General features: G+C 43.9%; 1 protein-coding gene across 4 annotated transcripts in view; it reads left to right on the forward strand.

Moving 5' to 3' along the window:
* Positions 1-22,105, forward strand: part of rps6ka1 (ribosomal protein S6 kinase a, polypeptide 1) — a 192,304-nt gene that overhangs the window by 23,018 nt on the left and 147,181 nt on the right. For all 4 annotated transcript variants that reach the window (XM_083633915.1, XM_083633916.1, XM_083633918.1 and 1 more), the window contains one exon: positions 12,893-12,937. In XM_083633915.1, coding sequence (XP_083490041.1) covers positions 12,893-12,937 — 45 coding nt within the window. The remainder of the gene's footprint in view (positions 1-12,892; positions 12,938-22,105) is intronic.

The raw sequence follows: 22,105 nt of genomic DNA on the forward strand, positions 1-22,105 counted from the left end.
GAAGGCTTTTTATACTCTAAAACAGTGATTCCCAAAGTGTGGGCCGTGGCCTACTGGTGGGCCATGGAGGTACTGCAGGTGGGCCGCGAGTCGGACGACCACGAGTGTAAAGGAGCCAGGGCAGCCAATATGATGCATTTGCTTGGGTCATGTGGTTTGGCCAACCAGTAGGAAGACCGTATCAGCAGATGGAAGAAATCTGACTCTCCTCTCTGCTGCTCTTCTAGTTACTTTCGCTTTCAACATAGTGATTCAATCCATAGTAAAACATGGCAAATACATTGTTAGACCTTCTAAATCAGGTGGTAAACATTTATCTATCTATCTATCTATCTATCTATCTATCTATCAATAGCCTCTTCTAAACATGAAGTCTGGATCATCTAGCCAGAGCAGGATATTTTCCGGTTTTACCTTTCTAGACATGAGGAGTCTGTGTTTAGAAACAGCTGGAAATGGTCCGTATCCTCTCTGCCAGTGGGCGGGGGGGGGGGGGGGGGGCGTGTTGGGATGCAGTAGCGTGTATCGATAACAAGAAATGTGATATGGAAACGGCTTTAGTGAATCTGTAACCAAACTCCATTCAAAAACATGCCGTTTTAACGGACAATCCATTCCGACCATTCAGGCAATAACGAGGGGTGGCAATGTGCCAAAAATGAGCGCTTGCCTTTGTTACATTGGCCAAAAGCCGCCCAGTCAAAATAGTGGTCGCACCGTCATCAATCACTGTGGGTGATTTATTTTACAAGTGGCATTCAAGTCATATCGGACTAGTTTTCAGCAAGCAGCAGTAAAAGCAGGCAATGACGATAGCTGGGTAAGTCCCGCTAGCATCGATGCTAAGTTAGCAAAGTAGCCTACAGCAAGAGCGCAGCTGAAGCTAATTAATATTAGGGCTGTGCCAATTCACTTATCTCCCGATTCGATACTATCACGATACTTGGGTGCCGATTCGATATATATTGCGATTCTTAAGTATTGCGATTCTACGATTATTGCGATTCGATATTACGATTTATTGCGATTTTTGTTTCTTTTTTCTTTTCTTTTTTCAGTTTGTTTTTTTACACTAGATTAGAACATGGGAAAAGTTGAATCATACACTTCTAGAGACTGTATATTATAGCATGAGTAGGGCTGGGCGATATAGTTAAAAAGCATATTGATATAACATCTTTCATATCAGTCTATATCGATCATTATTGATCATTTTAATTAATAAACAAAAAACATGAGAAGAAAAAGGTTGCATTTAGCCACTTTATTTTGAACCACCTTATTTTCAAGGCACACAGGTAGGTCTAATTTGTCACACACACACACAGACATGAGTGCAACTGCAAGCAGTAATTTACAGACATGGTGACGTTTTACTTTGATGACAGCCTAACGTTGCCAGCCTTCTAAAAGAACGTTTGGTAACGTGTATTTCAGGGTTGTAGTGTTAACGTTAGGTGAATCAGAGGTGTGGAAAAGCCTGGGTTTTGCTGCTACAAATATGCCATAGGCTGTAGGGCTGGAGGGCGACCGCGCTGGGGACCGCGCGCCGGTGGTTGGACGAGAAAAAGCCTTGCCTGGCTGAAAATGCGGTAGGCTACATTTCTCCATATCAGTTTTATATACGCATCAAGACTCTCCGCCCAAGCAGAAGACATAAAAGTCATAAGCTGTGTGCTCAATAGATGACACAATTAGTTATTCTTCCTGTCCCAAAGTACAAGTAAATCCTTTCCAACAGTTCAACTTTGTCTCTGCTGACAGAAGCGAATTGAGCTGCGGATGCCATTCCGTAAAGTAACGTTGCAGACGTCCGTATTTGTGAAATTGGTGTCTTAACATTAACGTTAATTTCCCGGGCGCTTATTAATAGATAGGATACATGTTGACACGTTACGTTAACACGAATTGAAAGTCAACCACATCGAATTATTTGTAACGCTGGGTGAGATCAAACGAGTGGCGTCAGCGGAGGACCAAAATGCGAGACTCAATCATTAGCCAGGAATGGGTCTCGCGCTACTTTTTCTTGCTAAATTAAAGCTGATAATGTACAATTTGATTCAAGGGGGGGGAAACCCTTTCAGAGTACAACACAAACTGTCTATTTTCCTGCAACTCGACAGTGCTGCTCCAGGAGATGTCGGGGCTCTCAGCTCTGGATCAAGGGATATGATTTGCTGTGTGTGAGTGGGGGCGGGTCATGGGGCGGGTGCACTCGGAGTTTGTCTGTTAAATGATTGGCTATTTCCGTGTCACTTGTACTAACAAGGTACATGATTGGCTGTATGAGCCACGGAGCAGAGGGAAGCGCTCTATATGTGATTGATGAAAGTGGGAGCATTTCATACATAAACAGAAAAAATGCGATTATCGATTCTGGAATAAAAGATCGATTCAAAAAATCGTGACATTAAAAATCGCGATACTTAGGTGAATCGATTTTTTCTCCCACCCCTAATTAATATGGACGTTAACATCCATAATATATAGCCATGTGTTTGCGCGATGACATCATGTATTGGCGATGTCAAAGGGTGGCGATTGACGATCTGACTGAGGTCAAGATCGCGCAACTCTAGTAGGCTATCATCTCTCTTGTTGCATTTTTAAACTGGCAGATGGGGGATTCAACTTTTAGTTGTTTACTCACCTAAATTGGCTCACTTCCAAATAATCCAGCCACGTAACTAACGCTACGTCCATTCATGAAAATAATGATGGGACATTAAGGGTTTGTAAAGTGCCACCACGCGCCCACTCACACATAACAGCGAGATGATCTGGATCATGACCTGCCAGAGTTAAACAGCAGGCGCTTTTGCGCTAAGTGCGCGTAGGCCGGCTAATTGTTGTTTTTAAACTGGCAGATGGGGGACAAAGAAACGATTCAACTTTTACTTGTTTACTCACCTAATTTGGCTCTCTTCCAAATAATCCAGCCACGTAACTAACCACGTAACGTCCATTCATGAAAATAATGATCACTGGGACATTAATGGTTTGTAAAGTGCCACCACCCGCCCACTCAGACATAACGGCTACATGATCTGGATCATGAGCTGAACATGAGTTAAACAACAGCCGCTTTCCCAATAATGCGGATCCTATACTAGGGGCTCAGATGGTCATGATCCGCACTCGCGGGAGTGCGCATAAGCCGGCTAATTGTTTCTAAACATGCAGTCCAACCGGCTAGGAGCTGGTTATAATCCAGATTCCACTGCATGTTTAGAAGGGGCTTATCTCTATAAATTTGGCAGTGTGGGCAATCTCTGTCTGTTCTGTTTCAAGAATGTTGTCCGGCCACAGCTATGCCGTTTTATGTGCGATCGGGCTGAAACTTTCAGGGGGTGTAAAGAGCACCCGTGCGGGTGACCTGACAGAGCTGGATGTTTTAATTAGGTGATTGCCCTAATTACCTAATGATGATATGATGTCATCAGTGATGATGTCATCCTTCCTGGTTGAGGCATTAAGTTCAGTGCTGATGTCATCCGTGATGTCATAGAGCAGGTGAGGTTGCGTAGCGGGCGAGCTGCATAATGTGACATGCAGTGGGTGAGCTGCGTATGCGAGCTGCAGGGCCAGCTAGGCGAGCTGCAGGGCGGGCGAGGCCTTGCAGCTAGCAAGCAAGGGGGGAACACCATTTCACTTTTTTATGTACGCAAGTATGCAAGAGAGTGACAAATAAATGAATCTTGAATCTTGAATCTTGAAGCCCGTGATTAGGGGTGGGACAAAATATCGATACTCACGGTATCGCGATATTTCCACTTGCGATACGTTATCGATACACTGGCACCAAGTATCGATAGTTTTTTTTTGTTTTTTTTTAATAAACAGGCTAAAATATTAGGCTGTGTGTGGTAGTTGAAACATAGTTTCAAGTTGACGTTTATTTATGTTTGTAGTTGAAACAAAAACATAAATACTGTAGGCTACATGAATGGAAATGTTTGATCATTAATATCTACTTTTAGAAATTATATAGGTAGGTAGGTTATATAGGTTTTCTTGTTTTAATAATAATAATAAAAAGACTTAATGTGTAACTTTTCATCCGTGGTATCGAAAATGGTATGAGTGAGTGAGTGGCCTGGGTGGGCCCGTCCCCCGCGTGGCCTGCTCTCAGACCTGTTCTCAGTCACTATGCTGGTGGCTGGGGGCTGGGGGAGCGGGTCGCGTGGGGGCTGGGTCCGCCCGGGCCGCAGCAATGGGCCCCTATAGCACAACGACCTCACAAGGTTCCTCCTCAGCCAAGTCACTGGGGCAATCCATGTGGCGATCCATGTGTGGATTGCCACCATATGGTGGAAAGGTTTTCTTGCGTTCACTGGGGGTGAGGGGGCGCCGCTGTGTTCCGGCCTGGCCTTCCCTCCCACGCCTTATGTGGGCGGGGGCCGGGGCGGGGGGCATCGGTGCTCTTCATCACTGGTCGAGGGCTGCCGGTTGGTTTAGAACAGCTTAGGTAGGCGATAGATTAGCTACAGCCTAAGGCTGACCTGTTATAGTGTTCAGGCAAAGATCAGACTAGAGCAGAGTAGGATAGGCCAGATTAGGCTGTAGATTAGCTAGATACTATGTCCCAGTTAGCTCTGGTTAATGCTTAGAGTAGTCAGTTGTCTGATCTTCTCCCCCCCCTCTCTCTTTCCCCCTTCCCCCGCTTCTTCCCTTCTTCCCCCTTCCTGTTCTCCCCTCTCCCACATTTCCCCCCCCCCCCCCACCTCCTCTCTTTCCATGCTCTTTCCTCCCCCACATCCCACCGCCCCCCCCTCCCTTCTCCTGCTCTCTCCTCCTTCTCCCCCCCTCTGCTCCTTCTCCTCTTCTCCCCTATTTTCCTGAATCCCTGCCACTTCCTGCTCTCCCCTCTCTCACATTCCCCCTGCTCTCCTTCCCCTGCACCCTCCCACCTCTCCTTCTCTGCCTCTCTCCTCCTCTCTGTCCTCTCCCCTCTCTCACATTCCCCCTGCTCTCCTTCCCCTGCACCCTCCCACCTTCCTTCTCTGTTCTCTCCTCCTCCACATTTCCCATTTTCTCCCCACCCTCGCCCTAATCCGGGCCCATATCCTACTCCCTCCCTCCACCCTAGACCCTACCTCTATCCTGGCTCTCCCTCCCCTGCACCCTCCCACCTCTCCTTCTCTGTTCCCTCCTCCTCCACATTTCCCATTTTCTCCCCACCTCCTCCCTCTCACATTCCCCCTGCTCTCCCTCCCCTGCACCTCCCACCTCTCCTTCTCTGTTCTCTCCTCCTCTCTGTCCTCTCCCCTCTCTTACATTCCCCCTGCTCAACTTCCCCTGCACCCTCCCACCTCTCCTTCTCTGTTCTCTCCTCCTCTCTGTCCTCTCCCCTCTCTCACATTCCCCCTGCTCTCCTTCCCCTGCACCCTCCCACCTCTCCTTCTCTGTTCTCTCCTCCTCCACATTTCCCATTTTCTCCCCACCCTCGCCCTAATCCGGGCCCGTATCCTACCCCCTCCCCTCCCCCAACCCTAGACCCTACCTCTACCCTGGCTCTCCCTCCCCTGCACCCTCCCATCTCTCCTTCTCTGTTCCCTCCTCCTCCACATTTCCCATTTCCTCCCCACCTCCTCCCTCCCACATTCCCCCTGCTCTGCCTCCCCTGTACCCTTCCACCTCTCCTTCTCTGTTCTCTCCTCCTCTCTGTCCTCTCCCCTCTCTCACATTCCCCCTGCTCTCCTTCCCCTGCACCCTCCCACCTCTCCTTCTCTGTTCTCTCCTCCTCTCTGTCCTCTCCTCCCTCTCACATTCCCCCTGCTCTCCCTCCCCTGCACCCTCCCACCTCTCCTTCTCTGTTCTCTCCTCCTCCACATTTCCCATTTCTCCCCACCCTCGCCCTAATCCGGGCCCGTATCCTACTCCCTCCCCCAACCCTAGACCCTACCTCTACCCTGGCTCTCCCTCCCCTGCACCCTCATCTCTCCTCCTCTGTTCTCTCCTCCTCCACATTTCCTATTTCTCCCCACCTCCCCCCTCTCCTCCCTCACATCCCCCCGCTCTCCCTCCCTCCTCCACTCTCCTGCTTTCTCCTCTTCCCGGTGTTCTTCCTCTTCCCCCCTTCCCCCACTACTCTAAAGCATAGTACACATTTTACTCCAAAGCATGGCACCCACTCTATCCCCTCCAATATTCCGCCACTATTTAAAGCATGGCATAGCATGGCAATATTCCGCCACTATTTAAAGCATGGCACCCATGCTCTTAGTATTTCGCCACTATTCAAAGCATGGCACCCACTCTTCCCTAAAGCAAGGCACCCATAAGCTCTATATGTGAACATGTGCTTATTTGGCAAAAGGACTCACTACTAAAGGCTTGCAGCCAATTAAATTAGGCATAGTTTGGTTGCTTAGAAATTGACATATGTCCGTTTGCAAGATGTGCATCTATATTTCTTATTCTCTCCCCACCTCCTCCCTCCCCCTGCTCTCTTCTCCCCCACACCCCCCCCCCCCCCCTTCCCCTCTCCTGCTCTCTCCTCTTGCTCCTTCCCCACCTCCTATACCCTCCAACATCTCCCACTCCCTCCCCACCCCATCACTCTCTCATATTCCCCCTGCTCTTCCCCCTTCTCCTGCTCTCTCCTCTGCTCTCTCTTCATTTCTATATTTTCTATATTATCAATTGTTCAAATGTTATCTTTATTCTGTATATTCTTGTTACTGTTGTGTTAGCTAGAATCAGCTAGACATACTTTCTGTGAAGCCCTCTGAGACATGCTTGTGAATTAGGGCTATATAAATAAACTTGACTTGACTTGACTTGACTTGAGTGAACTCTGAGAGAGTTCATGTCAATTCTGCTATATACATAATACCTGCTTCTTGCCTTTTAGGGGTATTTTTTTCTCTTCAGTTACACAGATATCGTGATGTATCGTAGGTTAAATCTCTTCCAATATATCGATTAGGGATGCACCGATATGAAAATTTTGGCCGATGCCGATAACCGATATTAAGATTGCTGTTATGGCCGATAACCGATATTTACCGATGTCGATATGATCTGTATAAAAACACATTTCTATGATAATACAATTTTGTACATACTGAAAAACACATGTAAACACTGAATTTGAAAAAGTTATACATTTCTTTATTTCAAAAACATTTGTAAAAGCCCATAAATCATAGATTTACTGCATTATTTCATCTCAATGTGAAGAATTTGGCTGATACCGATAACCGTTGCAACATTGCAACATCGGACCGATACGATATGTTAAAAAATGACTAACATCGGCCGATACAGATATGATTGCCGATATATCGTGCATCCCTAATATCGATTATTGCAGAATCGCAGTATCGTGATAATATCGTTATCGAGGGCCAAGTATCGTGACCATATCGTATCGTGAGTTACTCCACGATTCCCACCCCTACCCGTGATGCGGGCAATTCTAGGAATCGAGCGCATGTCTAGTTTTGGCAAAACGACGAGTATAGTTAAATGGCCAAAACAGCCCAAGACTTAAGCACTGGAAGGAGATATCCAATGCAAGCAGCGCTCTCTGGTGTTCAGAAAGGGATTGCTTTTTTCCTGTTGTTACTCATCACAGTTTGACCCAACAAATGTGTTATGCACGCAAATACTTCTGATGAGTAAGGGGGAGAAAATGTTGGCAATCTGCTTTTGGGTATTTTGCATAAATTTTTCTATGTGGATGGATTATTAATTTGCTGTATGCCCAAGTTCACATGCACTGTTAATGAAATAAAAACATATAGGCCAGAGAAATACATCATCTTAGTCTCGTGTTGATCAGAGTTGTGATTTTGAACCCACCGTGCAGTTGCTCATACTGCAGTTAGAGATTATGACTAAATATATATACGAGTCAGCCAGCCATACAACCCGTTTTACTGACATGTAATTTAGCCTCAGTGTCTGTCTGGCCTCTTGGATCTTACAATGTCTAATGACTTAATGATCTTAATGTGACATGATATCACACCCGCAGGGCTCGACGTTAACTTTTAAAAGTGGTTGCCGGAGGGGCAACCTGGCAAGAGCTTTTGGTTGCCCGAATAAAAATATGGTTGCCCAATTTTAGTCGCCTTATATATATAATATTTTGAGTAATTAAGATACTATGCAGTCATAAGCCGGCTTTTCTTGCAATTTGACATAGTGCCACCTGCTGGCAACACAAAAAGCAGTTTATCTCGAGAAACATTTGTCCGATTGTGACTTCAAACTTGGGGAGTGCGCTGCTCGCCGGCCCCTGATGGAGTGGGGTGCCACATTTCATGCAATTTGGACTTATTCCAGGACTGTCTGTATGTCTGTCCTTCGCGTATCTCGAGAACCGTTTGTCGGATCGACTTCAAACTTGCGCTTAGGGGGACCTGACAGAGTGCAGTGTGTGCGGGGGGGAAGCGCCCACGGGGTGGTGCATGGGGGAACGGGCACTGCACTAGTAATGATAGATATGATAATGATAACTAGATGATGATTTGTGTAATTTCGTTTTCTAAACAAATCTTATTTTTTGTTTTTATAATGCATTTGCACTTGAAAGGATTTGTTTAACTAATATTTGTGAACTTTCATTTTCATATTTTTTTTTTAACACGTTAAGTGCCATAGCCGAGATAATTCGTCTTACATAATCCAACGCTTGAGTGCCAGAGCCGAAATAACTCGTCTTACATAAACATTTTTTTTTTTTGACGGTGGGACATCAATCAACAACTTTTACATCTTCGAGATCACTATTGGAGCAAGAGAATGTGTATAATCTATTTTACCGACCCACTAAGTGTTGACAGTGCTCCCCCAGACGAGCGAAATCAAAGAAAAAACTGCCGCGGGGAGCAAGCCATTCAAGGAAATGGCGAGGCGATTTTACAGTAATCCATTCCACACTTGTCTTGCCTGAGAGCGGCCGCGCAGGCAGCCGCACACAGAGAGCGAAGAGCGATTTGCAAAATAGATTATAGGTGAAACACACTTTGAAACACCTCAGAAAGGCCAGAATCAACATCTGCCCATCGCCCACGCATTCCCCGGCCCATCTTGACTCGCACAAGGAGCGTCCGCACGCAGGCAAGCAGGCAGGCAGGCACGCAGACAGGCAGGCAGGCAGCAGCAACGCGCTTCTGACACGCCCGCTGTAGAGCCAGGAGGAAGGAGGAGAAGACACACGGAGGGAGGAGTTTGAATGAGAGGGGTGTTTCCTGTTGTTATGGAGGAAATTACTGTTCAAAACTATTGTTTAGAATGTCTGACGGTCTTACTGATGCCAAAAATGAATGGTTAAAGTGACTGTTCTATCGAGTTTCACAAAAAGCCATTTATCTCTGAATAAATTTCCAGACGCTGAAACCATGCTGTACTCAACGGCTAATATCTACATAACTACTAACTCTGCAAACTAACTCTTTTAGACAGAGAAAGCACACATTCTATTAGTTATTTTTAGATGATTGGTGTTCATGAATTCTTAACAGAAAATAATCCTCGGCTCTTGTAAAATGAGCCAGAATCCTCAAAAAAAAACCTGGCACAACTTAACTACAGGATGAAAAAATGGCTGGCACTCAATGTGTTAACAGTTATTGTTCATATTGTGCTTAATTTACTAATTAAAAGTGTTATTGATAATGAAGTAGCCTATGCCTCCTCATGTTCATTCAGGGATACTATGATGACAGTGGTTTGGGGCCCCCACTCTAAGATGTTGCATAGGGCCCCAAAAGGCCCAGAAGCGGACCTGCACTCCCTCTCTCTCAGCCCATATGACAGGCTGACAGGCAGACGAGGCAGGGATGCAAATCATTCCTCAGCACATATACGCGGTGGTAAAAGGTTTTTGAAGGATGTCCTGGTCGAGGTGTATGTAGTAGGCTTGTTGTAGGCTACATGCTTTGCAGTATAGCGTTAAGCTGGAATTATGCTTGAAGTTTGGACTGTCGCACGGAAATGAGAGACACTGAATCTTGACGAGGAAACGTGTGGAGCTTTTATACACTGTGTGGGTTTCTGCTCGCGGAAGTGAGCGGGAGTCTTGAAAACTCCACTTTGTCCGCCCAGCCGCGTCCACGTAGTTACACAATTCGGGGTGTGCACGGCGAAAACCGTCTGCACAGGAGCCTTGTGGAGGGGCGTGTCTGCTGATTTGACTCACTTTTCCATGCGGACACTCGCGGTCCTCGCCGATGCGGGAAGCATAATGAGACCTTTAGTCGGGGCTTGGACCCATGCAGCCAGACTTCATCTGCTTTTGATATCTTCACGGTGCGTCTTGCAGCCACTGTGATTGTGTGCAAGCAGCCCCACCTGTCCGAGTCAGTACTCGTTAAACACCGCACGTGCAGCATGCAGTAGGTTCCGACTGGTAATTAGTAACATCGTTCCGATTGTAACAGCAATAAAATGTCACATGTCACTCACAACAAGTATTAAAACATATTTATTTGGTGTATATTTTGCTGTTTGCTGCTGTACATTTTTTTTGCATGTTAAAACGTGGTTGCCCCTGGGGCAACCAAAGGCCAAGAAATGGTTGCCCTATTTTATTTTGGTTGCCCGGGGCAACCGGGCAGCCGTTAATGTCGAGCCCTGACCCGGTTAATAAAATACATTATTATTATTACATGATATTACACCCGGTTATTAAAATACATTATTATTATTATTACATGATATTACACCCGGTACAAGGGTTAAAATACATTAATATTATTATTATATGATATTACACCCGGTACAAAGGTTAAAATACATTAATATTATTATTACATGATATTACACCCGGTTATTAAAATACATTAATATTATTATTACATGATATTACACCCGGTTATTAAAATACATTATTATTATTATTACATGATATTACACCCCGTTATTAAATACATTATTATTATTATTACATGATATTACACCCCGTTATTAAAATACATTATTATTATTATTATTACATGATATTACACCCCGTTATTAAATACATTATTATTATTATTACATGATATTACACCCCGTTATTAAAATACATTATTATTATTATTATTACATGATATTACACCCCGTTATTAAAATACATTATTATTATTATTACATGATATTACACCCCGTTATTAAATACATTATTATTATTATTACATGATATTACACCCCGTTATTAAAATACATTATTATTATTATTATTACATGATATTACACCCGGTTATTAAAATACATTATTATTATTATTACATGATATTACACCCCGTTATTAAAATACATTATTATTATTATTATTACATGATATTACACCCGGTTATTAAAATACATTATTATTATTATTACATGATATTACACCCCGTTATTAAAATACATTATTATTATTATTATTACATGATATTACACCCCGTTATTAAAATACATTATTATTATTATTACATGATATTACACCCCGTTATTAAAATACATTATTATTATTATTACATGATATTACACCCCGTTATTAAATACATTATTATTATTATTACATGATATTACACCCGGTTATTAAAATACATTATTATTATTATTATTACATGATATTACACCCCGTTATTAAAATACATTATTATTATTATTATTACATGATATTACACCCCGTTATTAAAATACATTATTATTATTATTATTACATGATATTACACCCCGTTATTAAAATACATTATTATTATTATTACATGATATTACACCCCGTTATTAAAATACATTATTATTATTATTATTACATGATATTACACCCCGTTATTAAATACATTATTATTATTATTACATGATATTACACCCGGTTATTAAAATACATTATTATTATTATTATTACATGATATTACACCCGGTTATTAAAATACATTATTATTATTATTACATGATATTACACCCCGTTATTAAAATACATTATTATTATTATTATTACATGATATTACACCCCGTTATTAAAATACATTATTATTATTATTATTACATGATATTACACCCCGTTATTAAAATACATTATTATTATTATTACATGATATTACACCCCGTTATTAAAATACATTATTATTATTATTACATGATATTACACCCCGTTATTAAATACATTATTATTATTATTACATGATATTACACCCGGTTATTAAAATACATTATTATTATTATTATTACATGATATTACACCCGGTTATTAAAATACATTATTATTATTATTATTACATGATATTACACCCCGTTATTAAAATACATTATTATTATTATTACATGATATTACACCCCGTTATTAAAATATATTATTATTATTACATGATATTACACCCTATTATTAAAATAAAACTAATACCATCACTTTATCCTTTGCTGCTATTCATGCTTTTTGTTGCTCTTTAGCTTTGTGGGCAGGAAAGTAAGCTGCACCTCTAATCAACTCATCCTAACACTCCTACTTTGACTATAGGAAGTGAATTCTGACTGCCCTTCCCCAGAATTCTGCCATTAAACTCTTAATTTTTTCCAGAGCTGTATACTGTACATATACTGTACAAACACACTGTGTTGATTCTCCCAGAAGCCCTCTGCAAGCCATTGCTTTAGAAATAATGATGAGCCTTTTCAGCAGCCCTCATCTACTGAGGCACAGATCAGAGATCTACTGAGGCACAGATCAGAGATCTACTGAGGCACAGATCAGAGATCTACTGAGGCACAGATCAGAGATGTGTGTTTGTGTGTCAGCCTGAGATGATCTGCTTTACCAGGAGTGGAGCAAAGTGCTGGATACAATGTGATGTCGCCACCTACACAGTCCTGCAAATACCCTCTCTGTCTCTCTCCCTCTCTCTCTCTCTCTCTCACACACACACACACACACACACACACTAACCTTTTCCTGCATCTGCTCTCTTCACAGAACGGGCAGAGCACTACTGAGGATGGGGTCACGCCTGATGTCAAGGTACCACGCATCTCCACGCAAGCACGCGCACGCACGCACACACACACACATACACACATACACACACACACACACACACACACACACTGTACATACATACACACACACACATATACATACGCACACGCACACACATACACACACACACACATACATACGCACGCACACACACACACACACACACACACACACATACACACACACACACTCACACACACTCGCACACACACATACATGCACACACACACACACACACACACACACACACACACACACACGTGAGTCAGTGTTAATGCAGCTCAGCAGCACCCTATAGACGAGATGCAGACATAGAAATCTTGGCCGCTGTGTGTTCTGTATGAAGGATGAGTGAGGCTGTGTGTTCTGTATGAAGGACGAGTGAGAGGAGACCAACTTGAACAAGAGGAAAAAGTCTTGTCGGTGAATCTTTCTTTCAAGCCAACTCAAGGCCGTCATGCTCTCATGCGTCTGTCAGGCTCACGAGTCACGTGACGCGTGCGTGCTAATTAGTTTATCAGTTGTATTGTGTGTTGAATACTGCCTGAGTGAGGGTGTCGTCCAGCTAGAGACAGAGGGGTCATCTGTGTATAGCCATGTGTCTGAGTCAATATAATAGGCCCATAATCTGTGCTCTTAACAGGTTAACAACACACTGCACACACACACACACACACACACACACACACACACACACACACACACACACACACACACAGAATCATTGAGTCAGCCCTTTCTGCCTCTTGGCTCACCCACCATGCTTTATTGTGCGACCCTGAAACGTGATGCTGTTAGCTCCGCTAGACTCTTCCTGTCCGGCCGCGGCCGGCTTAGCAGAGGACAAGGCCATGTTCCTCCTGGCTTCTCCTCTCCTTTCATTCTGCGCTCTCAAGGGGCCGAGGAGCCGGCGAGCCTGGCGGGCCCCAGCTTCTTGTCTTTCAGCTGGGAACAATGCGCCGTGCCCGAAGCCGAGCTGAGAGCGCTGCGTCTCCAAGAGCTTTCTTAGTCAAAGCAGCCCAACACATTATAGCCGCACAGCCTCTGTTCAAGGCCTCCACCAGTTGAGCTTGCTGGCTGGCACACATAATAATGAGATGCAGCCTTAAAAGCTTTCTGTTGTTGAGCAAGAAAATATAGTTTGAATTTGAGTGATATAAGTCCATGTTTCTCAAATGGGGGGTACGTGTACCTAGAGGTACATGGAGGTACTAGGGGGACTACTTGAGGGAAAGGGGGAAATGGAAAAATATTTTTTTATGAGGGCCATCGTGATTGATTGATTGATTGATTGATTGATTGATTGATTGATTGATTTGATTATGGATATAAAAGACAACAAAACCCAAAAGGGATAAACATGTAAAAGTGCGGACACTTATTTCCAACATGGTCCCTGGTCTTAGAAAACAGGACAAACAGTAACACATAACTTGAAATAAACTATACAGATGAATCAACAAGAAAAAGAAAAAAGAGGTGTGATCAAGCGTGCATTTGCAACTTGAAGCATTAAGTTGAAGTCGGTTATGAAAGGGATACTTGGATTCAGACAGAAATGAGCTGGAAGGGGGTACTGAATAGGGATGGGAATTTCATGCATTTTCCTTAACTGTTAGTCGCACATCTTAACGATCAGTTAATCGATTAATTGAATTGAATTGAATAAGCCTTTATTGTCTCCCTTGGGAGAAATTCTTTTTGGGCATCAAGAGACACAGCGTTAGACATATACATATTGACATATAGACAGTGCAATCAGACGACAATTAACATTAAATTCCTACAGTGTACATATACATCAAGCGTACCCAGTAGTAAAGTATTGCACCAGCCCTCCGCAAAGAAAGAGAAAAATGTTGAAATGAAAGATTATTAAATATTGCACCGCTTCCCTAAAAATAGAACATGATGAGCTGTATTAAGTTGGTCTGCGTTATCTCTTACTATTGAGTGCTTTAATGGACAGTGGGACAAAGGAAAATGTATACCTGTTCAATTTACAGTTTGGTAACCTGTACCTTCTGCCTGACGGCAGCATCTCATACTCTTTATGGAGGATATGATTTGGGTCGCAGGTAATTTTGAGGCCCTGCTTCCTCGCCGTCTCCTCGAAGATCTCTTGGAGAGGAGATGGGGGCTGCATACCGATAATTTTACCAGCCCTCTTAATTAGGTTTTGGAGTTGTGATTTGAGTTTAACGGACAGGTTACCAAACCATGTAGTGGTGCCATAGTGGATGATGGATTCAATGGCTGCCCTGTAGAACAGCAGCATGATGTTTTTTTCCACTCCATGGACCCTGAGCCTTCTCAGAAAGTGCAAGCGCTGGTTAATACGAGAACATACAAAATCAACTTGGTTGGCCCAGTTTAAAGGATGGGTTTTCCGTGGGGAATATGAATATATATTAAATCTCACGCCCCTAAGGTTTTAGAATCCGTTGAAATTTTTGAAATTGGTTATTAACTCATTCAGGGCCAGTTTAGGACTGCCAATATTTAGCACAGGCCAAAGATTTTCATAATTGTTGGTCATCTTTCAAGACCCACAGTAAATTATCTATTAGCACCAGAGTGATTTGCAATACCTCAAAATGAAGATGTACGTCTCTGGGTTCACCAGGAAAAAAAAGTGAGCTTTTAGCATGTTCTGTACTCTACTTATAGCCATTTATATACACCCTGTTTTCCCCCAGAAGGTCTCCCAGAGAAAATAAACAGGAGAAAAGGCAATTTTTGTAAAAGGGCACAATCTCAGGCATAACTCACTCTCAATTCTTTTATTTTGAACTGTATTGACATCAGACATGTAAATATTATTCGTTAGGACACAAATGACAAAAAAAAAATATATATATATATATATATATACACATGAAGTGCTTTTTTTTTTACATTCAACAATACAGTTTACTCGGTGTGAGTGAGTGTGCAGACAGACAGACAGACAGACAGACAGACAGACAGACAGACAGACAGACAGACACACCGACAGACAGACAGACAGACAGACAGACACACACACACACACACACACACACACACACACACAATCCCCCTTTTAGATTTCTAACCCCACATTGGATAAGCAATAACCACGCCCTGTGGCGCTGGGATTGGCCAGGAGCAACACTGGAGGGCACGCAGCCCAGCGATTTCATGAACCAACTGAAGAGCTCTTGAGAAGGACAGCGGGCTGCTGTGACTGCCTTCTGCCCGCTGCTGCCTAGCTGTTCCTGTGTTTATTTTGATTTGTTCTGGTACACCCGTCCTCGTCCATGTCTCCCTGTCATATCCTCTCTGCTATTTGATTGTTCCCGTTTTCCCCTCGGCTATTCAACACGTCCTCACCGCCCTCGCAAACTGATCGATCATTTCCTCATTCCTCCGATGATCAAACACATCTCTTGATTACTTTCTCCCGTTTTCTCCTGGCTGGCACAGAGGAAGGCGACTCCAGCTCGTGCAGCGCGCCGAGGGCGTTTCAATGGCGTTTCTCCTGTCTGCACAAGGAAGCGTTACCCGTTTTCTGCTTTTCCTCTTGCTCAATTTCAAAACAACAGCTGCGGTATGTGTTTGTTCACGTGTTGTCTTAGATGCTAGGGACCTGATACCATGTGACAGGCTGGGGAAGTGTTTAAACTACGCCCTGCAGTAATAAAAACAAAAACACGTCAAACACGTCATTGGCGGGGAGGGCTATTTCTGATAACACGTCAAAGACGTCATTGGCGGTGAATGAGTTAACTGCCATGCCTATCAAGCATCTATCACATTATTTCCATGTCGCTCTGACGCAAAACGCGTCAGAGCGACACCCCCCGCCTTGCGGAAGTCGTGCACCTATGAACTACAACTGTTGTGAGCCATGGTCCCGCCTCTAGAGGTCCTCCACGCCCCTTCAGAGGTCTTCAACAAAAACGAAAAGGCAGCCATCTTTTTCAACCGCCTAGCCTGCTGTAGCTAATATTAGCTTCCCATAGTTCCTTGCAAAGAGACCATATCTCGGGAAGGGAAGCACTAATAGACACGGGACTGGCGGCATTGGAAAGCTTGTCAAATTTTACATCTAGTAGTAGGTGGGTTGAAGTAACGAAATCAACGCTGAGCAATGTACCCGTTTTTACACATTTTTACAGAAAATAGTTACAACATCAGATGCGCGTAACTCCTACGAAAATGCCTTAAAATGCATGAAATTTTTTATGAAGACATCTCCCGACATATATACTACAGTTTAAATTTGGTGCAATTTGGAGGCAATTTTATTTTCGATAATTTTCTTGTTCTTTGTATGTTTTATTGTCGAAGCCTTCTTCTTCTTCTTTGAGTTTTATGGTGGTTGGCAAACATATATGTGCATTACCGCCACCTACTGGAGTTTGATATCAGCCAAATACCTGAGGGGTGGGCATGAAAACGAAGGCCACGCGAGCCCAGTGCATTGTGGGAAATGTAGTATTTCGAGTCCCCGCACCCGCACCTCCCCCCCACCCCCCCACCCCCCCCACACACAGAGTGGATTTCGGTTGATATCTCTGTGAGTAAACCTCCAATTTCAAAAATTTCAACGGATTCGAAAACCTTAGGTGCGTGAGATTTAATATATATTCATATCCCCCACGGAAAAGCCGGCCTTTAACTGAGAATCTAAATAAATTCCTAAATACTTATACGATGTCACCTGCTCTACTCCATCCCCATGGATCAGGATCTGACTGTGATCCCCCACAGACCTAGGATCAAAAACAATTTCCTTAGTTTTTTTTACATTTAGAATGAGGTTCTGCTCCTCACACCACTTCACAACCTCTGCTAGCTCTTGTTTGTACATGTCAACATTTGAAATTTTAAACAATAGACTGAGTATAACTTTATCATCTGAAAACTTAATTATATAATTGTTGGGATACTTATTCTTCAGATAGTTTGTATATGCTATAAAAAGAAAAGGAGAGCTTATGCAGCCTTGAGGGGCTCCCGTGCTTATGACCTGTATGTCAGAGAGAGTAGAATTAACTTTTACCTGCTGTTGCCTTTCTATGAGAAAAGCACTGTACCATCTAATTATGTAAGGGTTGACATCCATCTGTTTCAGCCTGCTTAACACATTGACTGCCAGCCATTTTTTTCTTGCTGTAGGTAGCTTCTGCCAAGCCGTTTTTTGAGGATTGTGGCTCATTTTACAAGCGCCGAGGATTATTTTCTGCTTGGAGTTTGTGAACATACAATATCTCAAAAGTACTAATAGAATGTGTACTTTCTCTGTCTAAAAGAGTTAGTTTGTAGAGTTAGTAGTTATGTAAGCATTATCAGTTGAATACAGCATGGTTTTAGCATGAGAAAAAATATTCAGAGATAAACGGCTTTTTGTGAAATTCGATAGAGCTGTCACTTTAACCATTCATTTTTGGCTCTCTCTCTCTCTCTCTCTCTCCCTCCCCCTCTCGCTCTCTCTCTCTCTCTCTCTCTCTCCCTTCCCCTCGCTCTCCCTCCCTCTCTCTCTCTCTCTCTCTCTCTCTCCCTCCCTCTCGCTCTCCCTCCCTCTCTCTCTCTCTCCCTCCCTCTCGGGAGGGAGACGCACTAGGTTTAATCCTAGTGAGAGGGGGAGAGGGAGAGAGAGAGAGAGAGAGAGAGAGAGGGAGGGAGGGAGAGAGAGAGAGCGAGAGAGAGAGAGAGAGAGAGAGGGAGAGAGCGAGAGGCAACTCCTCCCTCTTCTTGGCTGCCGCGGCCGTCACAGTCTCAGTGCTTTTGCTGCTCTCCTGTGCCTGTCTGCAGGCTGCTGTTTGAGGAAGTCGGCATGGACTCGCTCGCTTCTTGGGAGTTTTGGTTGAGAGAAGCTTTTGCGATTCTGGTCATATTTATGCTGCGTGTTTCAAAGTGTGTTCCACCTGTAATGTATTATGTAAATTTGCAATCCCGCATCGCCAGCAATCAGTGCGAAAACGAGAGCGTTTTCCCCCAACCATTTTCATGAGAATGTAATACTGTAAAATCGCCTCGCCATTTCCTTGCTCCCTTTTTCTTTGATTTCGCTCGTCTGGGGGAGCACTGTCAACACTTAGTGGGTCGGTAAAATAGATTATACACATTCAATACCTCCAATAATTGTACAGGAGACGTAAAAGGGATTGATCAACGCCCCACCGTCAAAAAAAAAAAAAACGATTTTTTTGACGTATCCATACGTCGCTGGCAGTCAAGCGCTGGATTTTTTTTGACGTATGCATACGTCGCTGGCAGTTAACGTGTTAACAGGGTCTGAGGGAGAATAGTATTAAATGCTGAGCTAAAGTCCATAAACATTAACCTAGCATACGCTGAGGGGTTCTCAAGGTGCTTTAACATTAGATGAGTTGTAGAATTTAGAGCATCATCAGTGCCTCTACATCTATTATAAGCAAATTGGTGAGGATTAATTGTTAAAGTTGTTGCCCCCCCCCCCCCCCAAATCACATATCGTCTTTCTCTGTTTAAGTTTTATTTAACCTCACAGTCACACATTAGCTGCATATTATTTATGTGATATTCATGGAATGAATCACAAAAAAACTAACAAACAATAATTCTGTGTTATTGTCTCTGCACACATGATGCGTGCTCCTATCACCTAGTATTTATATCAGTGACTGCGGCGTCGCAATATTTACATAGCATTTTCGTATTTTAGTGTGTATATGCTTCCATGATCTTGCTAATGCGAGCTTGCTGCCAATTTTACCATCTGTTTGTTTCATGGGATGGGGTTTCCTCAATCTACTTCCTACTTCCTCATGTCGACCTTCTCACTCCTTCTGTTGCCCCAGCTGGGTGAGGTATGCCCTCTGCTGAACTGCTATAATTAACACACTGAGCTCTGGAGATTGAAGTGATACAAAGTAACAGTGGTGTTGGTCAAAACAATTAATTAATTTTAATCAAAACAATTCATTTTAATCGGTTACATTCTTAATGGCAGTTAATCGACTAACGGTTAATCATTAACATCCCTAATACTGAAGCCAAAAAAGTTTGAGAAGCACTGGTAGAAGTGAACAAGCAGTGTTGCCATAACAACATGTTATTATTATGATGTTATTATTGTTGCCATAACATGCAGCGTGCACTGCATTCATTGTTTGGGGAGGATTGACAGTAATCTGGCAACTTCTGTAATCTTCTGTAATCATTAAGATGAGCTCCTCCAAATGACTGGTGGATGTCCTGCTTTGCTTTCTGCACGGGTGGCAAAACACATCCCCTCCTCCTCAAAGCAGATAGACAGTGAGAGATGGACACATCCCCTCTTCCTCAAAGCAGATAGACAGAGAGATGGACACATCCCCTCTTCCTCAAAGCAGATAGACAGAGAGAGATGGACACATCCCCTCTTCCTCAAAGCAGATAGACAGAGAGATGGACACATCCCCTCCTCCTCAAAGCAGATAGACAGAGAGAGATGGACACATCCCCTCTTCCTCAAAGCAGATAGACAGGGAGAGATGGACACATCCCCTCTTCCTCAAAGCAGATAGACAGAGAGATGGACACATCCCCTCCTCCTCAAAGCAGATAGACAGAGAGAGATGGACACATCCCCTCTTCCTCAAAGCAGATAGACAGAGAGAGATGGACACATCCCCTCTTCCTCAAAGCAGATAGACAGAGAGAGATGGACACATCCCCTCTTCCTCAAAGCAGATAGACAGAGAGAGATGGACACATCCCCTCTTCCTCAAAGCAGATAGACAGAGAGAGATGGACACATCCCCTCTTCCTCAAAGCAGATAGACAGAGAGAGATGGACACATCCCCTCTTCCTCAAAGCAGATAGACAGAGAGAGATGGACACATCCCCTCCTCCTCAAAGCAGATAGACAGAGAGAGATGGACACATCCCCTCTTCCTCAAAGCAGATAGACAGGGAGAGATGGACACATCCCCTCTTCCTCAAAGCAGATAGACAGGGAGAGATGGACACATCCCCTCTTCCTCAAAGCAGATAGACAGGGAGAGATGGACACATCCCCTCTTCCTCAAAGCAGATAGACAGAGAGAGATGGACACATCCCCTCTTCCTCAAAGCAGATAGACAGTGAGAGATGGACACATCCCCTCCTCCTCAAAGCAGATAGACAGCGAGAGATGGAATAGGCCGACGCATTTAGAATTGCATCAGGTTGGGAGTAAGTCAGTGCTCTTTAAATAGCTCCATCAATAATGCATGTGACACTGGGGGCGGCGGGGTGGACGGGGAGAGACCTCTCTGCTGGCACCATGCAGTCAAGACGGGTCTAGCCAGGCTCTAGAGCGATCGATGTCACACTGCTGTTTAAATGCTGGCAATCTGATCATGGCTGCTATTATCTACTCTAGCCATGGGAGTTACCTGGCTCCCGCAGAGCTAATGGAAGAGAGAGAGAGAGAGAGAGAGAGAGAGAGAGAGAGAGAGAGAGAGAGAGAGAGAGAGAGAGAGAGAGAGAGAGAGAGAGAGAGAGAGAGAGAGAGAGAGAGAGAGAGAGAGAGAGAGAGAGAGAGAGAGAGCATCCAAGAATATAGGATGACATACCTGACCTTGGTCGGCCGGGAGAATTGAACCTTATAAACAGACTTACAGCGATTCCTAACTGAGCGCGATGCGGGCGGCCGAACGAGCGGACATCAGGTAGTTTCAGTTTTACTCATTGAAGCTGTGCTAACCACCTCCGTGCGCCAGTGAAGCTGTGCTAACATGCTCCGTGCGTCAGTGAAGCTGTGTTAACCTCCTCCGTACGTCAGTGAAGCTGTGCTAACCTCCTCTGTGCGTCACTGAAGCTGTGCTAACCTCCTCCGTGCGTCAGTGAAGCTGTGCTAACCTCCGTGCGTCAGTGAAGCTGTGTTAACCTCCTCCGTACGTCAGTGAAGCTGTGCTAACCTCCTCTGTGCGTCAGTGAAGCTGTGTTAACCTCCTCCGTGCGTCAGTGAAGCTGTGCTAACCTCCGTGCGTCAGTGAAGCTGTGTTAACCTCCTCCGTACGTCAGTGAAGCTGTGCTAACCTCCTCTGTGCGTCAGTGAAGCTGTGTTAACCTCCTCCGTGCGTCAGTGAAGCTGTGCTAACCTCCTCCGTGCGTCAGTGAAGCTGTGCTAACCACCTCCGTGCGTCAGTGAAGCTGTGCTAACCTGCTCCGT

The sequence above is a fragment of the Poromitra crassiceps genome (assembly GCF_964638095.1).
Source record: "Poromitra crassiceps genome assembly, chromosome: 3".
Classification (NCBI taxonomy): domain Eukaryota; kingdom Metazoa; phylum Chordata; class Actinopteri; order Beryciformes; family Melamphaidae; genus Poromitra; species Poromitra crassiceps.